The sequence below is a fragment of the Perca flavescens genome, chromosome 7 (genome assembly GCF_004354835.1).
Source record: "Perca flavescens isolate YP-PL-M2 chromosome 7, PFLA_1.0, whole genome shotgun sequence".
NCBI lineage: Eukaryota > Metazoa > Chordata > Actinopteri > Perciformes > Percidae > Perca > Perca flavescens.
Window position 1 is genome coordinate 24,699,841 of NC_041337.1, and position 24,991 is coordinate 24,724,831.

The window sequence follows — 24,991 nt, forward strand, 5'->3', positions numbered from 1 at the left end:
ACCCACGTTCTTAATTAATGCACAGTTTACACACTCAAGTGTTCAGGGTGGCCAGATGGGGTCACCAAAAATCTTGGGATGTGACACCAAAACACACAGGGTATTTCAGCTTTAATTGGTCTTTCTCAGATATCTGAGTAAAGTTCGTATTTTTTCCCCTTTCAAATACTAACACTTGAGCTACAGTAATTCTACATTAAACTTAGCAAAACAATTTAATGTTTGACCACAGGCTAAGAGTCAGACAAGAGACAGAGGCAGAGCCATATACTGTAGCTATATTGTATTAACCAATGGTATTACCGTGGCCAGAGCCCATGAAAAGCCAAGACATTTTTTTTTCTCTTTCGACAAATAGAAATCACTGTTTTGTACCACGTGATCAAACACGGAAGTAGAATCTACCGTTGCTGCTAACCTATGCTGCTAACACAACTCTCCATTCAGAGGAAGGTGCTCGCTTGTTGTTGTATTTTGAAGCACTTAAAGACCTCAAAAGGAGGTCGCGACTCATTATTTCTGACTATTTACGCCGACTAAATGTATAAGTAACCATGACTCAGGCTGAGAAAGAGCAGGACAGCGGGAAGGAGAAAGAAAAGGAACGAGATAAGGAGAAAGAGAAGGAGCAACAACGTGGGGTGAAAAGACCCATCGCTCCTCCAGCCATCCCAGACCCTCTTCAGGAGGTGAGAAATGGGAAGTCAAATGTTTTAATTGTTGTTTTATTGCTCATTTTCTCAAATATCCTATCCTATATCCTCAACCTCTATTATTCAGCTTATTAAGCTCCTACGAACACAGACAGCTCCTGTTCTGGACAGAGGGACGTTTAATTAATTTACTTGAGGTCATCTGTTATTTGGAGGGAGACACATTTAGTTAAGCAGATTATTGTAACGTTACTTTCTTTCTGTTAATCATATACTCAAGAAGGCCGAAGCCCACAACAAGTTACAATAGCCCCAAAGTGTTGTTACAGGCTAAAAACCTCATAGGTGCTCAGTTTACATTAGTATGAAAAGCTAGAGTGATATAGAAATATTAGAAAACCTAATATATAAATATATATAAATAAGAGAGCCGAGGCTGTTATAGCAGAATAATAATGCACGGTTTTTGTTTGAGATATTCAGCAGTCACATGTGGGTGTAATGGTCAGGTGTCCACATACTTTAGTGATTTTTTTGATTTGTTGTGCATGACGTGGTTGTGTTTATGCTGATCATCTCTCTGTCTGTATATTCCTCTTTTACAGCAAATACAAAGCAATTTTATAGTTGTCATCAACCCTGGTTCAAGGACACTCCGCATCGGCCGAGCAACAGACACTCTTCCAGTAACACTCCCACATGTGATAGCCCGCAGACACAAGCAAACTGGACAGCCCAGATATGAAGATGCCTGGCTGTTGAGAGATGGTCTAAATGTCAGTCATGCACGACCACATACACTCACAATACTGTGTTTTATCCTTTGTCTCACTCCACTGTACTCAAATTTCCAATTTGTGTCATTTTTCATTTACCCTCATTGCTTCTACTTCCCGTTCAACAGAAAGCAGAGAGTAATGAGCAGAGGCAGAATGGGCTTAAGATGGTCGACCAGGCCATCTGGTCCAAGAAGATGTCGAATGGAGTGCGGAGAACACCTGTGTCCGCTGAACAGGTGTGTATTATGAAATAGAGAGAGAAGAGAATTGTTGCATATATATTACTGCAATATTCACAGACAGCAGCTACATTATACAATTACATATTTGCTTGTTTGGTGTAACTAACAGTTTCCCTTTTTGAAAGAAATGTTAAGCACTTCGGGCTGCATCGCCTGTCTGTGAAAGATAGTAAATTCATAAAAGAATGTGTCTGTCTGTGTCTGTGTGTGTGTGTGTGTGTGTGTGTGTGTGTGTGTGTGTGTGTGTGTGTGTGTGTGTGTGTGTGTGTGTGTGTGTGTGTGTGTGTGTGTGTGTGTGTGTGTAGGCCAGAGCGTATAACTGTCAGATCCGGCCAGCAGTACTGGACAGCTGCAGCTCGAGGGTGAAGTGGACCAACACAGCTCACCAGCCTCCACATCTGGTTGGAGAGGAGGTCAGTGCAAGTGTCTGATAAGTCCTATAAAATGAAACTGTATTACCTAAACTCTTTGCCTGTTTTATCTATATTTCTCTTTCTCTCCCCCCCACCCTTCCATCCTGCCATAATGTAGGCTCTTTATGTGAATCCATCTGACTGTTACAACATCCACTGGCCTATAGTTAGAGGTCAGCTTAATGTGCACGCCAGTCCTGGAGGCTCACTGACCGCTGTCCTGGCTGACCTCGAGACAATCTGGAGTCATGTTATTCAAAAGCAACTGGAGATCCCCCTCAAAGACTTAAAGGTATTACGGTTCATATCTCCCTCTTCTGTGGGCAAAGTTGAAAGTACTCTGCAGCATGTAGAAAATAGAAAATAATGAAAACAAGATCAAAGTAAGATGTTAGTGGAAATGAATTGTTTGCTTTTGTGACTGGTTGCCAGTATTACAGATGCATCCTATTGGTCCCTGACATCTACAACAGGCAGCACATCAAAGAAGTTGTCAACATGCTGCTGCTTAATATGGGCTTCTCAGGTATTACACACATTTCTACATGTATGGCTAAGCACACAACAAAAACGTACCTATATGTCACTGTTATATTCAGCCATAGCCTATTCAGGGTAGGCTCAGGAACCATCCAATTTATCACCTTACTCTGTGTGTGTGTGTGTGTGTGTGTGTGTGTGTGTGTGTGTGTGTGTGTGTGTGTGTGTGTGTGTGTGTGTGTGTGTGTGTGTGTGTGTGTGTGTGTGTGTGTGTGTGTGTGTGTGTGTGTGTGTGTGTGTGTGTGTGTGTGTGTAGCGATCATTGTGCACCAGGAGTCGGTGTGTGCTACATTTGGCAGTGGGCTGAGCAGTGCTTGTGTCGTAGATGTAGGAGACCAGAAGACCAGTCTTTGCTGTGTAGAGGACGGAGTATCCCACCGAAACTCCAGGTGGGACTGAGAACCACTTTTATGTTTATTTTTTGTCTATGAAATATTTTATTTATCGAGGTCATAATTGCAGCTATAATCATGGATCCCTTTTACACATGAGACCCAGAACAGTGACATAACAAAACTGAATGTTTGAAGAAGAAAAAAAAAACATGTTAATGTCTCTATTATGTGAAGCCCCTGGAGGGTCAAGGTGGGAATTTTGTTTCTGAAATTCTCTTGAATTCCCTTGCAATAACTTTTGCATTACACGTGTTAGTCCAGTTATAATACACTGCCAGTATAGGAAAACAAATAGTTTCAGGAAACCAAATTCCCACTGTGATGTTTTGGAGGTTCCGAAGTATTACATTCAGTGTTCTGTCTGTCGGACTTTGCAGGTTGTGTTTGGCATACGGTGGCTCAGATGTGACCCGTACTTTCTTCTGGCTCCTTCAGAGAGCGGGCTTTCCCTACAGAGACTGTCAGCTGTCCAGCAGACTGGACTGTCAGCTCCTGCAGCATCTGAAAGAGACCTTTTGCCATCTAAACCAAGTATGTGTTGGTCAGTGGGAGGGGTCTGTGTTGGTCAGGGAGTATTGGGGAACTGCTTGTACGTTGATCAGTTTTTGCACCTTTGTGACTAGGGATGCACCGAAATGAAAACCGAAAAAGAGGAAACCAAGACCGAAACACCGAAAGAAATGATGCCAATTATTAATATCATTGCATTTATGGCTATGACTGTGTACTAACTTTACTAAAATCAAGGCATTGCAATTGTATAAATTAATATTAAAGTTTAATTCAAAAAATATCTAGCAGAAATATGGCTACAATCTGATAGTCACATACAGTATATAGTAGCCTAAGAACAGAATAGTTTACCTATTGTTATTATTATTATTTGAGGCACTTTCTTGCAGGATTTCACTGAACATATCAGACAACGAGGGTGCATGCCCCTCATCTGATGCAGAGAGACGAGTCTTTTTTTCTGCGCTCTGATCTCCTCCTGCGCTGGGCGCTGCTCCGTTTCCACGCGAGTTCTCCTCATCCATCGCGGCCTGGATCATTTCTCGTGCGCCCTGCTTTATTTCCGCATCCAAGTAATGGTCTTTATAACGCGGATCAAGTACAGTCGTGATGAAGTGCAGAGGATCCGAATAAATCTCACTGAAACGTGTGCTGACAGACAAAGAGCGTAATTTTCATTGTTTTCACTCCGTCTTAACCTCTTTGCTTAGGAGACGCTTTGCAGGTGGAACGGATCGGGTACTGACACACGTGCAGGTCGCAGTTTCTGTTTGCGTCATCACAACATTTCGGCCGTATTGTTTCGGTGATAAAAGTATTAAAACCTGAAAAGCAGAACATTTTCGGTGGCCGAATATTCGGTGCATCCCTATTTGTGACCGTTAAGTTAACCATAGTCGAAGAAGAAGGGACAGAGAAATCTGCAGTTATTCAGATAAATTCCAAAATGTGTCTTTCCTCCACTAATTCTAAATAGGACATATCAGGACTACAAGATCATGAATTCCAGACACGTTTCCCAGAAGCCCCAGCTCTTCTCTACCAGGTTCGACTCGGGGATGAGAAATTACAGGTAATTTGTTCCAATTGTAATGAAAAACTATACTTTTTGAATGACAATGTTCTGTCTCCAGCTTGTGTACTGGAATCACTTTTCATTTATTGCTCTATTTATGCCCCCGAAATATGTGTGTACGTACATGTCAGGCACCTATGGGTCTTTTCTACCCAACCACATTTGGCATCGTAGGTCAGAAGATGACATCACTTCAGTACCGTTCCCAGGGCGACTCAGAGGATCCTCATGATGAACACTACCTGCTGGCTACACAGAGCAAACAGGACCAGGTAACACACACTCAAAGATTATATAACAATAATAAACATTATTTCTTCAGATAGACGCTCTGTGATACTTGTCAATTTTTTTAATTCTCCCATTTTCTTCACCAGTCCTCCAAATCTGCTGCAGACCGCAAGGGTATTTCCAGACCAGGTGGTGGTTTGGATGGTGAGATGAGTGGTCAGGGAGGGATTGGGGAGCTCTCTGACCTCACCAGGGGCTGTGGGAGTAGCGGTGGTGGAGCAGCGATAAAGGTGGAGATGGAGTTTGGGCCTGCCCAGGGGGAGTGTCTGATGGGGTCAGGAGAGGTGGAAGAGCCCCTGTCTGCTCACCTCTCCAGGAAGACTGCTATCATGAGCCAGTTTGAGAGCAAAGCACTGGGTCTGGATAAGGCCATCCTGCATAGCATCGACTGCTGTGGTAAGGGAGGACAGAGGATGAAAACAAAAAAAGGGAGGGGATATCCCTTGGAGGACAGATGTTTTACAGTGCTCAGTATGTCATGTCTTAGCTCATCTGGCATTTTTTTTTTTTTTTTATAGGATCAGATGAAACCAAACGCAAGATGTACAGCTCCATCCTGGTAGTGGGAGGAGGGCTCATGTTTCACGGTGCTCAGGAGTTTCTGCTTCACCGCATCATCAACAAGATGCCGCCCTCATTCAGAAGGCTGGTAGACAATGTGGAAGTTATCACGCGGCCAAAGGTAACCTGGGATATGTTGTACATTGTCATAGGATAGGGATCTGTAATGCATGCAAAGTAGCATGATATTCAGTGGGCTTCATTTTCTTATATTTCCATGTATGTCAAAGGTTGGGAGTTTTAGAGATGAGTGCTACACACAACATACTGTAAATATGTCCTGGAGAGACAGGAAGCACACTGCCATACACAGCTCCTCTAATGTACATGTGTATTGATGTGCTTGCGCTTTAGGACATGGACCCTCAGCTGATATCGTGGAAGGGAGGAGCTGTGCTCGCATGTCTGGACACCACTCAGGAGATGTGGATCCACCAGAGGGAGTGGCAGCGCTTTGGTGTCCGAATGCTCCGCGAGAGAGCTGCCTTTGTCTGGTGAAACCAAACAGATTGGACTTAAATCTAAGACCGTTTCTACGTAGAAGAGCTGCTTCAGTGCTCAGTGTCTGCACACGATGCTTTTGGGCACAATTAAACATGCAGAAAGACTCAAAATTATACTAATCTTGAATAAAAAATTCACACAGCAGATATATTCAGGTTGTGGAATGTAAACCACAAGTGTTTTTACAAGAGGCAAAAATTTAAATCAGGACATCATCTCTGTGCATAGTGGGAAAGTATGTTGACAGAACCACCCAGATGAGGTCATTGTTTAACTTTTGAACGGTTCTGTTAATAATACGGCAAGTCTCCCATGTTCATGAAAGTTTGGATGTGTGTAAATAAACCTGTCATCCTTGGATACACAAGAGTTCCATTTGATTTGGGACATTTTTGGAATTATGAAGGTATTGAATTTAAACACAAGGTTGCCTCTAGTAAGACCCAAATCTTCACAAACAGTAACTTAATGCTAACCTAAAACTTACAGGCATTATGCAACTGTTTCAGCGGAGTTTTTTTGCTCCACATAGACAAGTTGCGTCATTACCGAGTGTGATAGTAATGGAACAGGACAAACGTAGTAGTAACATGTTTAAACATCGCACATTTATTGATCAGACAGACAAATGCAAAACAAAGACAAACTTTATTATCATTATTATTATTATTTATTATTCCCAGAAGGGATGATCAAAATCGAGACATCAGTAACACACATCTCTAAGAGACTGGTGTGAAAGGAAAGGGTTGGAGCTGAAAGAGGAAAAGATATGGATAGCTGCTGTATCAGCCATTCTGGCCCCTACGTGTAGGAATTCCCAGAAAGGCATCAAAAAACTGCTCATGGCAGCGGCAGCCGATGAAGAGGGGCTTCAGCACTGTGACATCACCATTGTTCTGAGCAAATGAACACTGTGCCAGGCCCCATGCCTACACATTCCGTGTAGGCATTTACCTAAAGAGTGAGGAGAGTACAATAGTTATCGTTATACAATGGAGGAGTAATGGCTTCACATCATGTCCAAATATCTATTGAATCAATTAACGAACAACTTTGAAATGTTTACATTCCTAACTTATAGATTATTTTTTTAGGCTGTTCCGCCTTTAATGGACAGGAGAGGGGGAAGACATGCAGGAAATCGTCACAGGTGGGAGTTGAACCCTGGACCTCTGCGTCGAGGCATAAACCTCTAAATATATGTGCGCCTGCTCTACCTGCTGATCCAACCTGGCCACCCTAACTTATACTTTTAAGGCCACTTGTTATATTATATCCCTAATCTCACTTTGTGATACAGGCTTCAGAAATAGAAGGTACAAGATAACAAAGGATTTATCAGTTTAAAAAAAAAAAAAAAGTCCTTACCTTCCTCATCCTCCTCCACCCATCGGTGGAGCGCTGGGACCTGAATCGTGGTTTACTCTTCCCATCCGTCGTCTGCCACCAGGGGGACCTGGAGGACTGAAAAGGCAAGCCACAGAAGAGGGAACTATGTTATAAAATTAGGCTAGCGGCCTCAAAAAGGTCATAAGTCTCTATTATTGTTTTCATAATTTTCTACTATATCAGATATTTAACTGGAGTACAACGGATTGGCAACATAAATGAAAAACACTCCCTTCCTAAAATACACTTAACTCACTAAACTGCAATTCATTTACAACTTATGTAGTGGGCAATAGCATAAAACTATATTTAAACTCTGCAGCTCTAAGATCCTTGGATTAGGAACCATTTTTAATAAGATTTTAGTAACCAGTGGATTTCATACATGGACCCAAAAGGACAGAAAAAAGATGGTTACACATTATAAGCCAATGTGTACCAAATAAAATTCTGAACTAGTTCCGTGCATATGACAAGTACAGGCACAGACTACACTACCGTCATCAGATCAGGGTACCTTCAATGTTTAGGATAGAGGGACATGTAGGGCATGTCCCCCAGTGTGTGTGACAGTACAGTGCTCCCCAGGGACCTACCCTCTGCCATCAGTAAAGCGTGACGAACCATAGTTTCCATCCTTTGTCATGTCGGGGTGAAAAATTGATTTAAAACTGGTAGAGGACAAAGAAAGATCAGAGTCATGTGGTGATACAAAAACATTGTCCTTAATTCTTTGGTTTATGACAAAATACCTGAAAAACACAAGAACCGCCTCAGTATCAACCCCACTAGCAAATATTAGCATGCGAATGCCTTAAATTAAGATGGTGAACATTACAAACATTACACCTGCTAAACATCAACATGTTAACAATGTCATTGTGAGGTTGCTGACATTAAAGTTTAGCTCAAAGCACTGCTGTGTAGTACAGCCACACAGAAACACCAGCGTGGCTAAGACTCTAGTATTGTAATTATCTCACTATTTCACCACTTTGTATGTGTTTTACAAGCAACACGGTAACAATATAGCACTTACAACATGCCGATGAATTCCACTGCTCCCCAGAAGAGATTGACTAGTAAGGACAATCGCCATGGTGACTGGGACCTGCTGTCCAGGACCTGACCTGAGAGAGACCGGGAGAGGTGGATGAGACCGCAGGGATCAGGTGATGGAAGACAGAATAGACTGTGAGGTTATTCACATTGAAAACCAAGAGTTTATGTACACATTCCTCCTCAGAGTAAACTGACTAACAGCTAACCAGCGCGAGACACAACACAGGTCCCAGGTTTGTTACTTGGCCTGTTGATCAACATAGCACACTCAATAAACTAACGGCTTTTAACACCGATGTGATGTGATGTGCTGAGCAATAGATGAAACACTATCAGAAACCCCCCTTGAAGAAGACTCACTGGTTTAATTCAGCATTTATTTCTGCTACGTGGGGGCTAATTTTGCTATCAAGCTAGCTGTTAGTTAGCTAAATGTAGCCTACGCTCTGCTACAACTACACATCATATTATTAATAGCAAGTGGTGTGTTTTAACGGAAAATGTTTGGCTGATAAAACTATATCAACAAGAAAACTATATATTCCCTCTGAAGATGATAAAACGGTTGAGAACACAGGACAAACCACTCACCGTTGGACACGTACACCATGTTTTTGAAAGTAACGTCAACAGCCAAAGCTTCACAGCTGTGTTTACAACCAACTTGCGCACTTCCGTGTCCGTTGTGTCGTTCTTCTTCTTCTTCGTGGTTTATTAGCGGTTGGCAAAACAACATTACCGCCACCAACTGGACATGTATGGGAACGAGAGATAAATTCAGAAACAAAATAAGGGTCTTTCCCTGGTAGTATTATTGCTTGTTCAGACACTCCACACACTGAAGTTGACCAGTATCCCAAACTCTGTTAAACGGTTTTAACACTACGGTTAGTGACTTCTCTGTCGTGTGTTCCAACATTTATACACGATCTTTTCCAGAAGTGGTTTGACAAGCACTAATAGCTCCAAGGTACTAAAAGGCCAGTCTAATGGATTTCCTGACACTTCTGCTTTCTCCACTATTCTGGGGTTCTTCATTAGGGCTTTGTTTCTGCACTTTCTGATGGCCCCCGCTGAAAGATTATCTATTATTATCTTAACTATGAATTTTCCTAAATGTTTGAGCTAGAAGCTCAACCTTTTCTAAGTTGCTGACAGCTATTTTGTCCCCACTGTTCAAACTGCAATGTAATAATTCTGTTGCATTGTCGTAGCCTATGTATGTCAGTGCTTTTTATATAATAAAAACATATTTCACTCACATTTCTATTATAATTTATAATATACAAAATGCCATTAAAATAAAATTATGTAGTCAGTTTTTGTTGAATCTGTTAAGTGGACATTTGAACTTTGTGGTGTTTTTGGAGGCTGTAGTTTGTCGTTGTATTTTGCATATTTTATCTTTTATGCAACTATACTTCTACTTCACCGAGGCAAATACTGTACTTGTTTACTCCCCTACATTATCTGACAGCTATAGTTAAGTTACCCTTCAGATTAGTTTTTCCTTCCCCTTCTGTCCATTGAAAACTATGTATTCATACTGTTTTTCTGAGCTCATAAAATGTTGACTTTTTAGAGATGTGGTTCTCTCAGGACGGCTGGTGATTGTTTTTTTTTTGTATTGGTCTTCTTAATGTTCTAACTAGGCTACTTGAGAGTCAAAAAAACAACAACATACCATTAAAAAAAATCTAGGTTTCATTAAAGTTGTGTGTTAAACAAGATGAAGAATTGTTTTTTTGGAAAGCGTGGCTATATATAGTTTGCTGCTAGCATGGAGCTGTGTGAAACACCAAACTCCTTCCTACATACATTGCAAAACGCTTTGTTTGCATCGCTGAAAACTGCAGTAATCCAGGGGTATTTCTCTACCCAGTCCTCCCCGTACCTGCAGAGACTTTTGCTTTTTAGCTACGTGTTGATCTTGATCGGGTCCCGGGACACCAGCCTGAGCCTCCATTTCAAAAATGAATGCATGAAAATTCGCGTTGCAACTTGCAGCCAATGAGCAGCCGATGGGGGCGGGCTGCAGGATGACTCAATCACCATCAACAGTTTTTAATGTTCTATCAGACTAGAACTACTCGAGTGTCAAAATAAATAAATAAATAAATAAAATCGAGAGTCTGCTTTTGATACTTTGCTCTAATTTTCGGGACAATTAGGGCAGGATTCGGGATTCGGGACAACTGCTTGGATTTCGGGACTGTCCCGACGTTTTGGGGACGTCTGGTCACCCTAGTACAAACATTAATTTAAACTTTATTTATATAGCACCTTTTGTACAAAATTACAATACAAGGTGCTTAACAATACAACAATACAATACAAGTAAATTAAATAAAAAACGGATGAAGACCAAGAGAATGCTTAACTTAAAAGGTAAGTTTTCAGGTTCCTTTTAAAGGTATTTACAGATTGTAACTTCCTCAGCTATTCTGGCTATTCCAGAGGCAAAGACCACAGTCAAAATATGTTAGAAGACACATTATGGAGATATACAACTAAGAACCTGACATCTCAGGAATAAAAAATGACTTCATATTTCAAAAAGTATGCGTTTAGTTTTTAGTTTTCACAGTGGCAGCAGAGGAACTTTATTTTTTAAGACTCTTATGGGATTATGGTTGCTGCTTGGTTTTGCACCTTATCCACAACAATATATACATACATATATATACATATACACACACACACACACACACACACACACATATATATACACATACATACATATACATATACATATATATATATATATATATATATATATATATATAAAAAATTATAACCTCAAAAAGGCCATGCTTTACAGTACAACACAGACAATAATTTCAGCATGACATTTGTCTGAATATCAGGAAAAAAACTATAATTTACAGTTTGGACATTTTTCACTTTTTAGTCTTCTGTTAAGTTACGTTTGCTCGCAAACCACACAAAAAACAACGCTTGGGATATGCCGGAATCTTGCACCCTTTTAAATTCATTCAAAATACATAATAAAATCTTGAAACAGAAATCCATGGTCACATTTGACAGTGGGCAACATTAAGGGATGTAGGCATTCTGTGGTTTTCCATTATTAATATGACCAATCTAGATATATAAGAAAGGCTGAAAATACAACAAGTTATTCCTTTTCACTGGTCTGAGGTTTAGGTTCGGTGCTCTCTTCACCAGGCTTTTGTGTGATGTACTCTTCTTAACTGACTTGGGATTCAGGTTGTATTCTCTCTTCAGATTTTTCTGTGTTGTACTCTTCGACACTAACCCGGGCTTCAGGTATTGTTTTGTCTCCCACAGGCTTTTGTGTGCCACACTCTTTGTCATTTGTTTGCATTCCAGGTTTTGTGCTCTCGTCGCCATGTTTTTGTGTGTCACGCTCTTTGCCAGGTTTAGGTTTAGTGTTCTTTCCATCTGGCTTCTGTGTTTCAGTCTCGGTCTCTGGTTTCCGACTGGCTGCTCCTATAAAAATACCAGCTTTGTGAAGCTCACGCCGTATAGTTTTGACTGAGACGGTGTGAGAGAGGTGTCCATTCAACTCTGTGGTTATTTTTGAGGCTGTATACTCAGGGTGCTCATCGACTATCCTGAGAAGTGTCTGTCTATCCTGTTCTGTGAGCTTTGACTTGCGCCCGCTGTTCTTCTTTGCTGATGCTGTTCGTCCATGTTTGATGTACACAGTCATGACTCTGGAGACTGTTCCCCTTGCCACGTTAAAAAGCTGTGCAGTTTTTGTGACAGATGCCCCTGACAGCCGCGCAGCAACTATTTGGCATCGTTCAAACTCTGTTAAGTCACTCATATTGCTTTAAACGCTGCTATTTAAGTGTTGACGGTCTCTTTTGGTGCCGGCAAGCAATCCCAATTTACACGCAGGCAGCAGGCCCTGTAATTTCTACTTAGGTGCGCCAATGTCCTCCGTCATATGGTGATTCCATTATTTTGTACACTGGATCAGAGATATCCAGGGTAGGAAAACATTCACCACTGTGTCTATGAATGGATACAAAAGGGGATAATAAGAAATACCAAAAGTTAACATTTAAAAACACATTTGTTAGACACACCAACACTCAATTGCATGCTAAGGTAGATGTGCAGTGCTCAACTGAATCCAGTAACTTGTCAAGACACCCACAACTAACGTTCAAGCTAACATTACCTGAGACAGTCACTTAAAAAGGGGCTGGACAAAATAAACGAAGCATTTTACAGTACAGTACAATAACCCAGCAGTAGCTAAAATACATTTAGAGAAGCTAATTAGCATTTGTTCGCTTTTTGTTGACAGTCAAAGGTTTTCAATCAACTCGATGGTAATTTAGATGCTGTAATTTAGGCTAGCCAGGTAGCAAGCTAACGTTACTAGAATAGGTTTCATCACCACAAAACGTTTACAGAATATAGTGTTAATATTTTAATGCCAAATGAAACATGTGTGTGCATTGACGATGAAGTTTTACTTACAACTAAAAGTAAACAACGTAGGCAGACTGTCCACCGCTACTTTAACACTGAGCTGTTTGGGGTTTCAACGGGGTGAAATAGTACTTCCGGTTGTAGATTTTCAGAATAAAAAGGGTCAGGACTATGCTTTACGTTACAATTTTTTTGTAATCTGCATATTTTGCATAAAAGGGAAATTGAGCAGTAAACAATTAAATCCACCAGTTTAGTTGTTGTCCATAATGTTTAAGTTGGACAAAAACATTTGACAGCTGCACCCAAACACAGAGTGTCACTTGTTTAAATTGATCTTAAGTGATGTTTTATAAGCTGCAGTCAAGAAAGCTTGGGGAAAGCCTGGAATTGTACTGAAAGAATAGACACATATTCCCTTTAAAAAATAAAATAAGGAAACCTAAAAACTAGACCCAGACTGATATATCGGCGGGCCGATGTTTGGCATTTTCCAAACTATCGGTATCGGCATTTATGGCCGATAAATTAATATTTAAAAAATAAAATAAAAACGGACGAAACACCTTTCGACCATGTTATGAGTGTTGGCGTTGCATAGTTTGTCCACCAGAGGGCGCGCTACAACGTCCTTGTTGGCAACGATTTGATTTTTGTATTGTTGTTATGGTGTTTCTGTTCAAAGGACTTTAACTTTCATATCTTAAGTTTGTATTTTTATACATTTTATTTATCAGAACTTTAATATATTTTGATGTTCCGCTGTTCTGTTGTGACAATAAAAGGAACAAGTTTATTGTTAAACTGCTTTACCATATTATTGTAGTGAGGACTCATAAATAACTACAAATAACTAATGTTAGGAAAATCTGTTTGTTTTGTTACGCGTTTCTGGATTATGTTTTTTTTAAATGTATATTGGCCAATATATCGGAATATCAGATTTTTAAATCACCAAATATTTGTATCGATATTGGCCTTAAAAATCCTTTATCGGTTGGGCTGTACTAAAAACTAAACAAAAATGTTCAAAAGTGAGCAACATTTTGGGTTAAATGAAGGCTGTGGCTTTAGGCAAACATTAACCAGTATAAATATAATGGAAAGTCTGAAATACAGCACATCAGATTACACCTTGTCTTGGGTCTGGGATTCAGGTATCTTGCTCTCTTCATCAGACTTGGATACTGGTTTCCCACTGGCAACTTCTCCATTAGTTGTAGCTTTTGTCAGTCCTCTCCTCTTCGTCTGTGCCTTGTGTCCACTGTTCTTTTTTGCTGATGAAGTGTGTCCGTGTTTGTTATAGTCACTCATGACTTTGAAGACAGTTTGACTTGATACATCACATAACTGAGCAGTTTTTTTGACCGACAGACCTGCAACCTGGGCACCAACTATCTGGCCTCTGTCAAAGTCTGTTAACTCACTCATACTGGAAGTAGATGTCCTCTGAAACTGAGAGACCATCACAACTGTCTGGCGAGGTAATAACCCAACATAGATATATATCTATGATAACCCAACAGTTGCCTCTGTAACGGTGGCTGTGACACTTCAAAGTTGAAGGTAAATGTGTCAATGTGGCATTTCCCTTATTTTATCCTTGGAGGTGCAGAGTGTAAGTGTACATTATCCGTCCCAATCGGTCTGTAAACACATTTCGAGAGGATCATTAGCATTTGTACGGTTTCTGATGACAGTCAAGGTTTTCAATCAACTCGATGGTCATTTTCAATGCGCTAATTTAGGCCAGGTAACGCTAGCAAGCTAACGTTACGTTAGCGTTACTAGAATAGCTTCCATCAACACAAAATGTACAGAATATAGTGTTAACATTTTAATGCCAAATGAAACACAAAGGCATATGATGTTTTACTTAGAACTACAATTTTACAATGCAGATAGACTGTCCACCATGAATGTAACTTACGTTATTACTTTATCACCAGACCACAGTAATAGAGAAAGACAGGCTCTGCACCAGACTATTTTTTTCACCCGTGAAGTGCCAATAAAGTGAGGAAAACTAGTACTTCCGGTCAGAGGTTTTCAGAGTAAATGGGGCCCTACATCAAAAAAAAAAAAAAAAAAAATATATATATATATATATTTTTTTTTTTCATTCATGACACAATAAATTGAGGATATGTCCATTTTTTTGTGAAAAAAGCCTGCTTCATAATGATTCCCTCAAGAATAGTTTCCACCTCTGAGCCACCAGAGGGCAGCAGTGACGTTATAATGAACAAAAAAAGAGAAATACAGTTTTTTTTCGATTGCTAAACGACAGCAGGCACAACTGAAGCTACATGTGTAAAACTCAAACTACATTCTGCACTACCAACAGTCACCTGAGCTAAACAGTTCACATCACCTGCAAAACTCATTCCAAGCAACACAACTCTTAACACACGTCTCAAAACAGGCTCAGTGCAGCCAAACACTATGGACAATTGTCATCTAGATAACACACACTGTCACTCAGAACACACTGAGAGTAAAAACACTAGCATCAAACACCAAGACAGAAACAGAATTTGAGTGACTTTACACTACTCAATAGTTTCTTTAAAGAAAATATAGAAATTTTATAATATACCAATTTTCACGTAAGGTAAACAAAAAGGAATGAAAATCAGCAGTTTGCTTTAATATAGTATTTTATCTCTAGTAATTTATGGAATTACTGAAAAAAAAAAAAAAAACTAAAGGTACATAACAGTAATAGTGTGACTAATTCTGCCTCTCTCCAGCATCATGCGGCAAGTTTTTTTCATCACATTGGATGTCTGCATCATCTCTAAATACAAATTAATGTAGTGTTTCCATTGCTTTCACCTCCATTACTTTCTGAAAAACAGTAAGAACGCAGTTTTACTATCGTAAAGATAGTGTTTTTCAAATTTCTTTGTATAGTTGTGTATATAACCTACAGTACAGTGTATAATTTTTCATTCTTATTTGGTGTTTTTATACAAAAAAAAGACTTTCTGAGCTTTCTCTGTATAAATATCGTATATGTTCACTAACTAGTCTAAAACAAGACACCTGCTTAGGCTTTCAGCTAAAATTGCAATCAGCAGTGTTTGATAGGCACCAGACTGAAATCTGTTCTGTTTTGAATGCGTGGTTAACAGTTAAGACAGCAGTGTGTTAGTATTTGAACAACGTGCTGTAAATCCACAGTGTTGTGCAGGTGGTGGTTAAAGTCATGGGATAAATGTGTAGAGTTTTGAAAACTGTATTCTGTGTTCAAGCAATGAAATATGAACTAGAGTTTGGTCCATATGAACTGCTGCTGTGCAGACTGTAGTTAGAGTTTTGCACGTTACTCTAGTTGGGCCCACTGTCGTTTAGCAATCGAAAAAAAACTGTAAATGAGATATAGAGTCTGGCTGTGCTGCCTTCTCATAATCAAACAATATACTATTTCTTATTTAGATAAGAACCTTTCTGACCCCACAAGGAGCCCTTTAGGTTCCCAGACGTCCCGTCGGGAAAGACTAATGAAATAAAAAGAAACAGCTCTACAACTTGGAAGGCTGTGCGTCTTTGAAGCAGCTTGTCACCTAACTGGTGTTCCTCTACTGCTGCTGATGGCCAAGACCCCAGACTGAAGGTTAAAGGTCAAAAGTTCAGACAAAACAGGGCTGTACTTCTGAGGGCTGACACATGCAGAGGGGTCAAAGTTCATACATAACAGGTAGATGAGAGATCACTGATCCCAAAGCAGGAGTAGCAGGATAGTGTGTATGTGTGTGTGTGTGTGTGTGTGTGTGTGTGTGTGTGTGTGTGTGTGTGTTCTATTGTGCCAGCAGGTCCTCCTACAAATTTTATGTTTCATTATTAACAGTGGAAACCGCTAAATGACTGTGGGCACATTCATCTCTTTGCAACAAACCTCACTTTAACACACAAACACATATACACACACATTATGCATATACACACACTTAACATACACACAGGTGTGCATTCAAACACTCATTCATCAATTTGAAAATCAATTGCTGGTCACACACACACACACACACACACACACACACACACACACACACACACACACACACACACACACACACACACACACACACACGTGCACACACAAGCAGACCTCCGTTGTTAATGTTCCTCCACTTAGTCTGTGTTTTCACAAAACCGTAATGGATGAGTCCATTAGCGTTGAATAGTTTTCACACCCTCACTTAGCTAAAGTGGGCTGGCTCTCTCACAATAAGAAGAGCTTTCAACACTGTCAGCACTTGATGAAATATATGGAAACAAGTTCACACTGTTTTCCACTCTGTCATCTCATACTTTCATTCTTTCACTTACATTTACATCTGTTATCATACAGTACATTTTAATTTTCATGCGACATAATGAAATAAAAAATGCATAAATAATTAAATATGTGATCTGCTATATAAAGCATATAAAGAGGCAAACGAGCTAAGTATGAGATGTTCAAATGCACACTGTAGGAAAACAAGTGGAAATACTTTTCCAACACATACAAATGACATTTTCTTTCAACATCTGAGTGTTAAGTGGGTTTTGACAGAGAAGCAATACTCTGAGAAAGAACTAGAAAGAGTGTACATTGAGTGTATATGTTGAGCATTGGCCCATCTAATCATGTGTCCAGAAATAGGAAACACAAATATGTGTGTGAGCGTGTAGGTGAGAGTTTGTATATTTTGGGCTTTCTTCAGAAGGACTGAGTGTAATTACAGATGAGATTATTTGTCTAGTCTACATTTCATAAATGGTCTTTCAGGCCTGCTGGAGACATATGGATAGGGTTTAGGATAAGAGGAAAATAATAGAGAAAAGGGGGAGGAGGAGTTAGGATGGAAAAATTAGCAACAGGGAGAACATGATGAGGAGCATGAAGGAATGTTAGCAGGCTTTCCCTCTTTCTTTCTTTCAGCCCTCCCATTTCCCTTTCACCCCTCCCTAATTACTGCAGCTAAGTGGGTTTCAGCTGTTAATGGTTATTGGAGATTAGATATGAGACGGTGCTTGGCTGGTTGATCTGTGTATCTAGACTTAGCAGTAATATTTGGCTCCAGCTGATAAGGGAAAAGAAATGAAACCGGACGGACTGGGACTGGTCTGTGTGTGTATATATATATATATATATATATATATGCTATAAGGGTGGATTATGATATTATATAGGAAACAGTGTACAAATGACTTTTTTACAAGTTAGGAGGAAATTAGAAGAAAAAAATGCAGTTAGAAACAGAGAAGAAATTAATGTGATTTAGAGCCTAATGTTAAATCAGAATTACAACACAGCTATCAATGTGCGGAATATTGAAGTTTAACATTTGTCTTTTTTTAACCAAACCCTATTCATCCACATAACAATTTCCCAATACAAAGTTCAGAGTTGAAGTTGAAGAGGATCATAGACATGGGGAGAACAGTTTACTCAAGTAAAAGTAAAGCTGTACTAATGTAAAAATACTCCATTACTGGTTCAAGTCAGGCCCTCAAAATTCTACATTGTAAAAGTACAAAATATTACTAGCATAAAGTATCAAAAGATAGGAGAGTTTTCATTATGAATATAGTTTATAGTATGATAGATTTTGGATTATTAATTATTGATGCATTCACATGAAAGTAGCATTTAAATGTTGTTGGTAGAGGTGGAGCTAAGTAAATGATTATAGTGTTTACATTTTATAATGATAAAGTAAGATACACTATTGAATCCGAAAAATTCGGTTTTATGAGTTTTGAATAAAAAATGTTAATTTATAAAGTAACTAGTAACTATAACTGCACATGACAAGTAGTGGTGTAAAAAATACATTTCCCTCTGAAATCTTGTGGAATAGAAGTATAACATGTAGGGGTGTGACGAGACGCTTACTCCACGAGACGAGACACATCACGAGATTGGGTTCACGAGAACGAGACGAGATTTCTCGTCGAGGTGAAAAGTTGTCTCGTGAGGCGATGTGATGTCAGCGTGATGGAGCGTGGAATTACTATTGAAGATCCTCCTGCCACTTTTAAATTATTTGTGTGGCAACATTTTGGTTTTCCTGCGGAAATAATAAACGGCGAAAGAGTGACAGACAAGACGAACACAATATGTAAACTTTTCACCTCGACGAGAAATCTCGTCACGTTTTAAGCTTGCGAGATCTCGTACAACGAGATCTCGTCACACCCCTAATAACATGGCATAAAATGGAAATATTCTTAAGTAAAAGTGCTTCAACACTTAAGTAAATGTACTTAGGTACATTTCACCACTGCGAGAGGATTCTCGTATGTTCAGTTATTCTGTCATGAATGTCTTGTGTTTATGGTCACTTCATCCATCAAGTCAGTCAACGTAATGAAACAAGTGGATGCAGGAAATTACTTGTCAACTTCATGAGTAGCCGTGAGTTTCTGGATCACAAACCAGAAAACATTCCAATCAACTCTTTGTTTGGTCTGTGTCCTCTTTGAGGAGGTGTAGTGGCTGGGAAGAAAACGTCATGGAGAGATTTGGAGAAGGCAAAGACTAAAGGTGAGAAGAAGGTGAGGAGCGATGGATGTGACAAACTGAGGTGAAAGAAGAAGAGGACAGACAACTGTAAGGATGTGACCTCTCTGAGGGAGAACTAAACTGCCACTGGAGGGGTCAAAGGTCAGAGTCCGGCCTTCAGGGAAATGATCACGCACCATGACCTCATGAATCATCGTGGCAGCTTATAACAAAGTGTATGTGTGTGCTGTATTCCCATATGTGCTTAATGGTGTGTTTGCTCGTGACTGTATGTGTGTATGTATTAGCATGTGTCCATTTTCTTATTGATGAATGAAAAGCACTTTCCTTTGGAGTTCAGAGGTTAAATTCTTCTACTGGAAACATTTAGACACTCAAACCTCTTTCAGGCACCTGGAAACACACCCCCTACACACACACACACACACACACACAAAAGGAAAAAGCAGAGCAGCCTGCTAGCAACCCCCACAGTTGAATTATGTTCTGGATGTGAGTAAATGCAGACCGGCTTCAACAATTGTCCATCCAGGGTTGCTCCATCTGACACAGTATGGTACTGCAGGGGCAGATATAGTCCACTAATCGCTGTGCAGTTCACCCGAATAACTGCCAGGAGCCACATTCTCAATCTTAAAGTGCTGATATTATGCTCATATTCAGGCTCATAATTGTATTTAGAGGTTGTACCAGAATAGGTTTACATGGTTTGATTTTCAAAAAACACCATATTGTTGTCATACTGCACATTGCTGCAGCTCCTCTTTTCACCCTGTGTGTTGAGCTCTCCGTTTTAGCTACAGAATGAGACATTGCGCTTCTGTTCCACCTTTGTTGGGAGTCGCACATGCATAGTACCTAGGTAAGGACAACCAGCAAGTCAGAAGCAGAGTATGAGGGAGTGCCACGCTAGCAGCTAGGCGAGCATTACAACGTGTTACAAAGTGACGCATGTTTGTCTCTGAAGTAAAGGCTAGACTACAATAGAGCTGTTTGGAGCAGTTTGTGAACAGTGTTTTCTGTTGGAGATGGTAAGTCCCTTTGGGGTGGACTTTGGGCTTTTTCACTTTGTAAACCTATAACGTGCACATAAAAGATATATAACACAATAAAGGTAAGGTAAAAAGCCAAAAAACATAATATGAGCACTTTAAAGTTATGCTGTTCCAGAGATGTGATCAGGTAATAAAAAAAGCAGGAACCAGGTTGGGTGGTTGTTTTGTCAGTATTGCTAGTGTTTGACATGCATTTTAAAAGGTGAAATGATCAACTATTTTCAATACCTAATATTACACCCTCAAAGTGTATCAATAGCTATCTGGATACATTGGATTTTTTGTGATTCCTGACAACAGTACAATTTTTTTTTTGTAATTTAAAAGTAATTTCACAGACATTTCTCTCAGGGGAAGATAATCTCTGCAACAGAAACTATTTGCTCAAACATGTCAGCCAAAGAAATATCAATGGTAAAACTGAGGTGAAAATATGAAGACATTTTGCAGTTGCTTTGACTTTAGAAGAGCAGCCAATTCTCAATAGAAGTGAACCTGTCTCGCATGTTACTATGACTATTTTTCATTTAAGTGTGATTCTGATTCTGAGTGTGTACACCTTTGGTTTTAACATGAATATCCCCAGGTGCAAAAACAAAACACACTCTTGGAGTAAAAAAAGCAGAATTGTATTAACCATAAGAGAAATGCATGAATGTGATTTTTTTTTTCCAGTAGAAAACTTTACTCCTCCTGATCTAATTTTGAGCATGAGAGGGTTATAGCTACATGCTAGATCTGCAGGAGCACATTCTTGAAGTAATCATAGCTAGAGATCGCTGTACTCCAGCCTGTGAAACGTCCTTTAAAGAAAGCGTGATTTGGTTAAAGGTGCAATATGTAATATTGTGTGTAATACTGGCAGCTAGCGGTTAAAATAGTTACTGCACTACCAATTCAAAATACTGGAGAGTCGTTTCCCCCGCCCCCTCCTGCCCAGACTCGAAGTTCACGGGGGTTGCCAGGCTGAGACCGCAGCATTCACAACAATGTTGCTAGATGCTTTTCTCACATAGCCAGACCATAGACAGTATATAATGGACCAATAGACCCCGTTGCTCTGGATGGAGACCAGTGAAGGCTATTAGAAGCACTTTTCCGGTGATGGCCAGCTTTACTGCGCAGCCTCCAACTGAGAGAATGTGACGTGAGCAACGTGTCTGAAAGTTGTAAGTCTTCTGGTAGCTGTGCCAAGAGAAATCTCAATCATTCCCAATCTTACAGATACGGAGACTGTAGGTGTATGTAAGGAGATAACATGGGCACAGGCTAATTATTGATCACTAACATGCTAGTTGACATTAGTAATTAAACCTAAACATCTCATGTAAGTCGAAACTGCCTGCGAGCTTCTCCTGTACTATACGGTAATTCCTCTACTATGCGACAGTAAGTCACTTGGTTATGACACAATCGTTAGCCTATTTTTACAAAAACGTCCGCTACGGAGCCATAACGTGAGGCACAAGGTAATGGAGCCTTTTATACATTGTCGTGTTTCTTTGGAACTAAACAACGGACAAATAGAGTCTTTAAACGCTTCAGATGTAAAGTTATTCGCAGTCAAGTGACGTAAAAAAAAAATGGCGGTCAGCGGAATGCTAACAGGAGGTGATGGCCAGTTAGCAACAAAATGGCGCCATGATGGCTCGAGTTCTGAAGCGAAGCTTACCCCCTTGAGCCAGACGTTACTCCACAGCACAGCGTAGTAGCTAACGGTAGATGCTAGTCTCACATAGCCAGACATTACTCCACAGCACAGCAGAGTAGCTAACGTTAGATGCTAGTCTCACATAGCCAGACGTTACTCCACAGCACAGCAGAGTAGCTAACGTTAGATGCTAGTCTCACATAGCCAGACATTACTCCACAGCACAGCGGAGAAGCTAACGTTAGATGCTGGCTATATTGACAGTCATAAAAGCCCGTGCTCACGCGGAGCTCTGTAACAAACTGACAGACACACTTTTTCGGCTTAAAATTACAGTATGAACCGCTAAAAACACAACAACCTCACTGTCCTCTCCACACGCCAGTCAGGCACACTTCCTCGGCTTAGAATTACAATACGAAACGCTATGAATACCATTACCTTGCTAACGAAACACACTTCATTGGCTTAGAATTACGGCAACAATCGCTAAACACACTGCAAACTCACAGTCCTCTCTTTCCGATTTACAGCCCCCCTCTCGTTGTTTAAAATAACTCACCGTTGTCGGCTCCAGCCGCTGAAGAGGCTACACGCTGTAAACAGCCATGACAACAGTTAGCAGGGTTAGCACGGCGATGTCTCAATTGTTTTTGCGAGTAACCAACTCGGTTACTTTAGCTATATAATTCAATGTGAGTACACAAATGTTGAAATGACAAAAAATGCCCGTCCTTAGTAGCTGTGATAAATTAACCTGAAGCTAATGCTTACCTGTTCAGGAGAAAATAAGCCAACTCTGCGTCCTTTTGGGCTCTAAGCTGTCTCCATCTTTCAAATACATCTCCAATATTTACCAGGGGGTTGTTACGTCTCTGGTAGATGGTTGGAAACATGCTATTTTCTTTTTTTTATGTCATGTAGAATCTATCTCCGTTGATCCTGTTCATTTGTTTGCTGCTTTTATGGCTGTACTACTGTTCCAGCTGTAGCGTGCTGGGTTTACGTTTTTACAGGTATATCTGGCAACCCGGCCTGGCTGTCAAACTGGGCCGTTGATAACAACACACAGATCAAAACATAAACATAAATTCCGTCACGGAATGTAAATTTCAAAAAGAAAAAATACTGAAATTAGCATTGTTGACAGAAAAGATAGTATTTCAGTTTAACATGTTTCCTTAATATCTGATGAGGCATTGGTGTCATTTTTGGATTTATTACAGTATAAATATTACATATTGGACCTTTAATGGTTTACTCTCCTCTCATAAAGGCGGACTACTGAATCTCTTAAAACCTCTTTATCTGGAGCTACTGGCACCTCTAGCACACACCTTATCACACTTCCTGATTGTACACTCTGGTTGACAGATAATTTACAATACAAACATACAAGAGCTGTGTCAATCACTATACTAAATATGTGAATTACAAATACATTCAGACTACTTATAATTTCAATCAAATATAAATAAGGCTTTTAGTGTATATATATATATATATATATATATATATATATATATATATATATATATATATATATATATACTGTATATTTAAAATAAGAAAAAAACCTATAGAGCAACGAGAATATGGTTAAAACTGTTTCATGTATTACAGACGAGATTTTGCTTTAAATGACAATTTAACAAACTGACGAACTGGATTTCACAAAGTGACCCAGGTTAGGAAGGGTGACTAGGGAAATAATTTAGTCACAGAAAGTCCCCATAAGGATACCAAAGATTGTGTGTGTGTGTCCAGTTTCCAGGTCACTACCAGCCACTAACAACGTTCTCTTCTTTCACAGGATCTGACAGGTGAGGAATCAAGTGTGAAGTGTTTTTATCGACTAATTTACAGTAACGAGGGCAGGTCTCACTTCCTTTGTCTGTCTCTCTTTCACTTTCTTCCATCTTTTTTGCTCTTACCTCTGTCATGTTTCTTGTTCTCTGTCTTTACTTTCTCAAGTTATTTTGTTTCCTCAAAGTACATGTTCACTTGGATGCATGTTAACAGCCAAATTGTGGAAAACATACAGAGTGGAATGTCTTTTAGGCAGTATTTGATGCACAGCTGTATCCCAGCAGTGCTCATCCAGGCCAGGTAGGTGTTTCACAAAGTCCATGAGTCTCTGTGGAATGTGGGCTGATGTACCGTCTGATTCCCTAATCCCACAGTGAAGGCCTTCTTTGTTCCTGAAAATTCATATCACCTCCATCAGTCTGCCAGCACACACACATACACACACACCCCACACACACACACACACACACACACACAGAGGTTAAAGCACACTGCCAGGTAATCTGTCACTGCTGGGGGAGTGGGGGGTTGCTAACTGGTGATGAAAGAGAGACAAGAAAGGGATTATTAACAAGCATGAGGATAAAAAAGTTGAAAGGCATGACAGAGAGGAAGAGAGATTGAGAAAGTGAATGACGGGAGCAGAGATATCATGTACTTCATAAATGTATCTTGTCTAGTGTATATACAGTATATATATATATATATCTGAAGTTTAATCTTCCCCTCTAAAATCAATGGCCATTCATCACTCTTAATCCTTTAAAACCCTCTTTCACCTTAGAGTCAAGGCATGAGCAGATACATACCATATTTCACAGCACACGACTGGGTTCAGCTCTCTGATAAGCTTAGTCCTGTCAGCATCTTGGCTGTGATACTGTCCAGTTAGTTTATTCCTCTGATGGCCTTAAACTCACATGTGTATGGGACATAGTCTGGTAAGTGCTCAACAACATTTTAACAAGTGAACCTAAACAACTAATTATAGTTTTTTAATATTATAGGTGCTAAACTGCTAAATGTCAAGCCTGTAAAGGTGATGGTTACTATTTTTTACTCCATCAATGTTACACAAGCAAAGAAAAGTTTCATCAGGAAAATG

The 24,991-nt window shown here is 39.8% G+C and overlaps 2 protein-coding genes and 1 long non-coding RNA gene across 5 annotated transcripts; 1 reads left to right on the forward strand and 2 right to left on the reverse strand.

The window, feature by feature from the left end:
• The first annotated feature begins 372 nt into the window (after positions 1 to 372).
• actr8 (actin related protein 8) lies at positions 373 to 6,333 on the forward strand. 2 transcript variants are annotated; one of them, XM_028583173.1, is made up of 13 exons: positions 373 to 689; positions 1,259 to 1,429; positions 1,558 to 1,668; positions 1,980 to 2,087; positions 2,206 to 2,379; positions 2,520 to 2,613; positions 2,884 to 3,016; positions 3,400 to 3,553; positions 4,512 to 4,607; positions 4,742 to 4,882; positions 4,988 to 5,297; positions 5,420 to 5,583; positions 5,817 to 6,333. In XM_028583173.1, exons 1-13 carry the CDS (start codon positions 555 to 557, stop codon positions 5,958 to 5,960), a joined length of 1,935 nt encoding a protein of 644 aa, XP_028438974.1. In that variant the 5' UTR covers positions 373 to 554; the 3' UTR covers positions 5,961 to 6,333. The 2 variants fall into 2 exon arrangements, with proteins under 2 accessions (XP_028438974.1, XP_028438975.1); XM_028583174.1 differs by having other exon boundaries at positions 2,953 to 3,016.
• Positions 6,334 to 6,548: 215 nt separating this feature from the next.
• Positions 6,549 to 10,378, reverse strand: selenok (selenoprotein K). Its single transcript, XM_028583638.1, has 6 exons — positions 10,315 to 10,378; positions 9,012 to 9,168; positions 8,398 to 8,488; positions 7,955 to 8,029; positions 7,338 to 7,433; positions 6,549 to 6,923 (listed from the first exon to the last, which is right to left on the reverse strand). The coding sequence occupies exons 2-5, from the start codon at positions 9,154 to 9,156 to the stop codon at positions 7,343 to 7,345; spliced, it is 402 nt and encodes a 133-aa protein (XP_028439439.1). The 5' UTR covers positions 9,157 to 9,168; positions 10,315 to 10,378; the 3' UTR covers positions 6,549 to 6,923; positions 7,338 to 7,342.
• An 815-nt stretch (positions 10,379 to 11,193) lies between these two features.
• On the reverse strand, positions 11,194 to 14,872 carry LOC114559054 (uncharacterized). Of its 2 annotated transcripts, XR_003693006.1 has the most exons (3): positions 14,782 to 14,872; positions 13,986 to 14,498; positions 11,194 to 12,425 (listed from the first exon to the last, which is right to left on the reverse strand). It is a non-coding gene; the product is annotated as an uncharacterized LOC114559054 (long non-coding RNA). The 2 variants fall into 2 exon arrangements; XR_003693007.1 differs by lacking the exons at positions 13,986 to 14,498; positions 14,782 to 14,872 and adding an exon at positions 12,900 to 13,364 and having other exon boundaries at positions 12,378 to 12,425.
• Between the last annotated feature and the right edge of the window lie 10,119 nt (positions 14,873 to 24,991).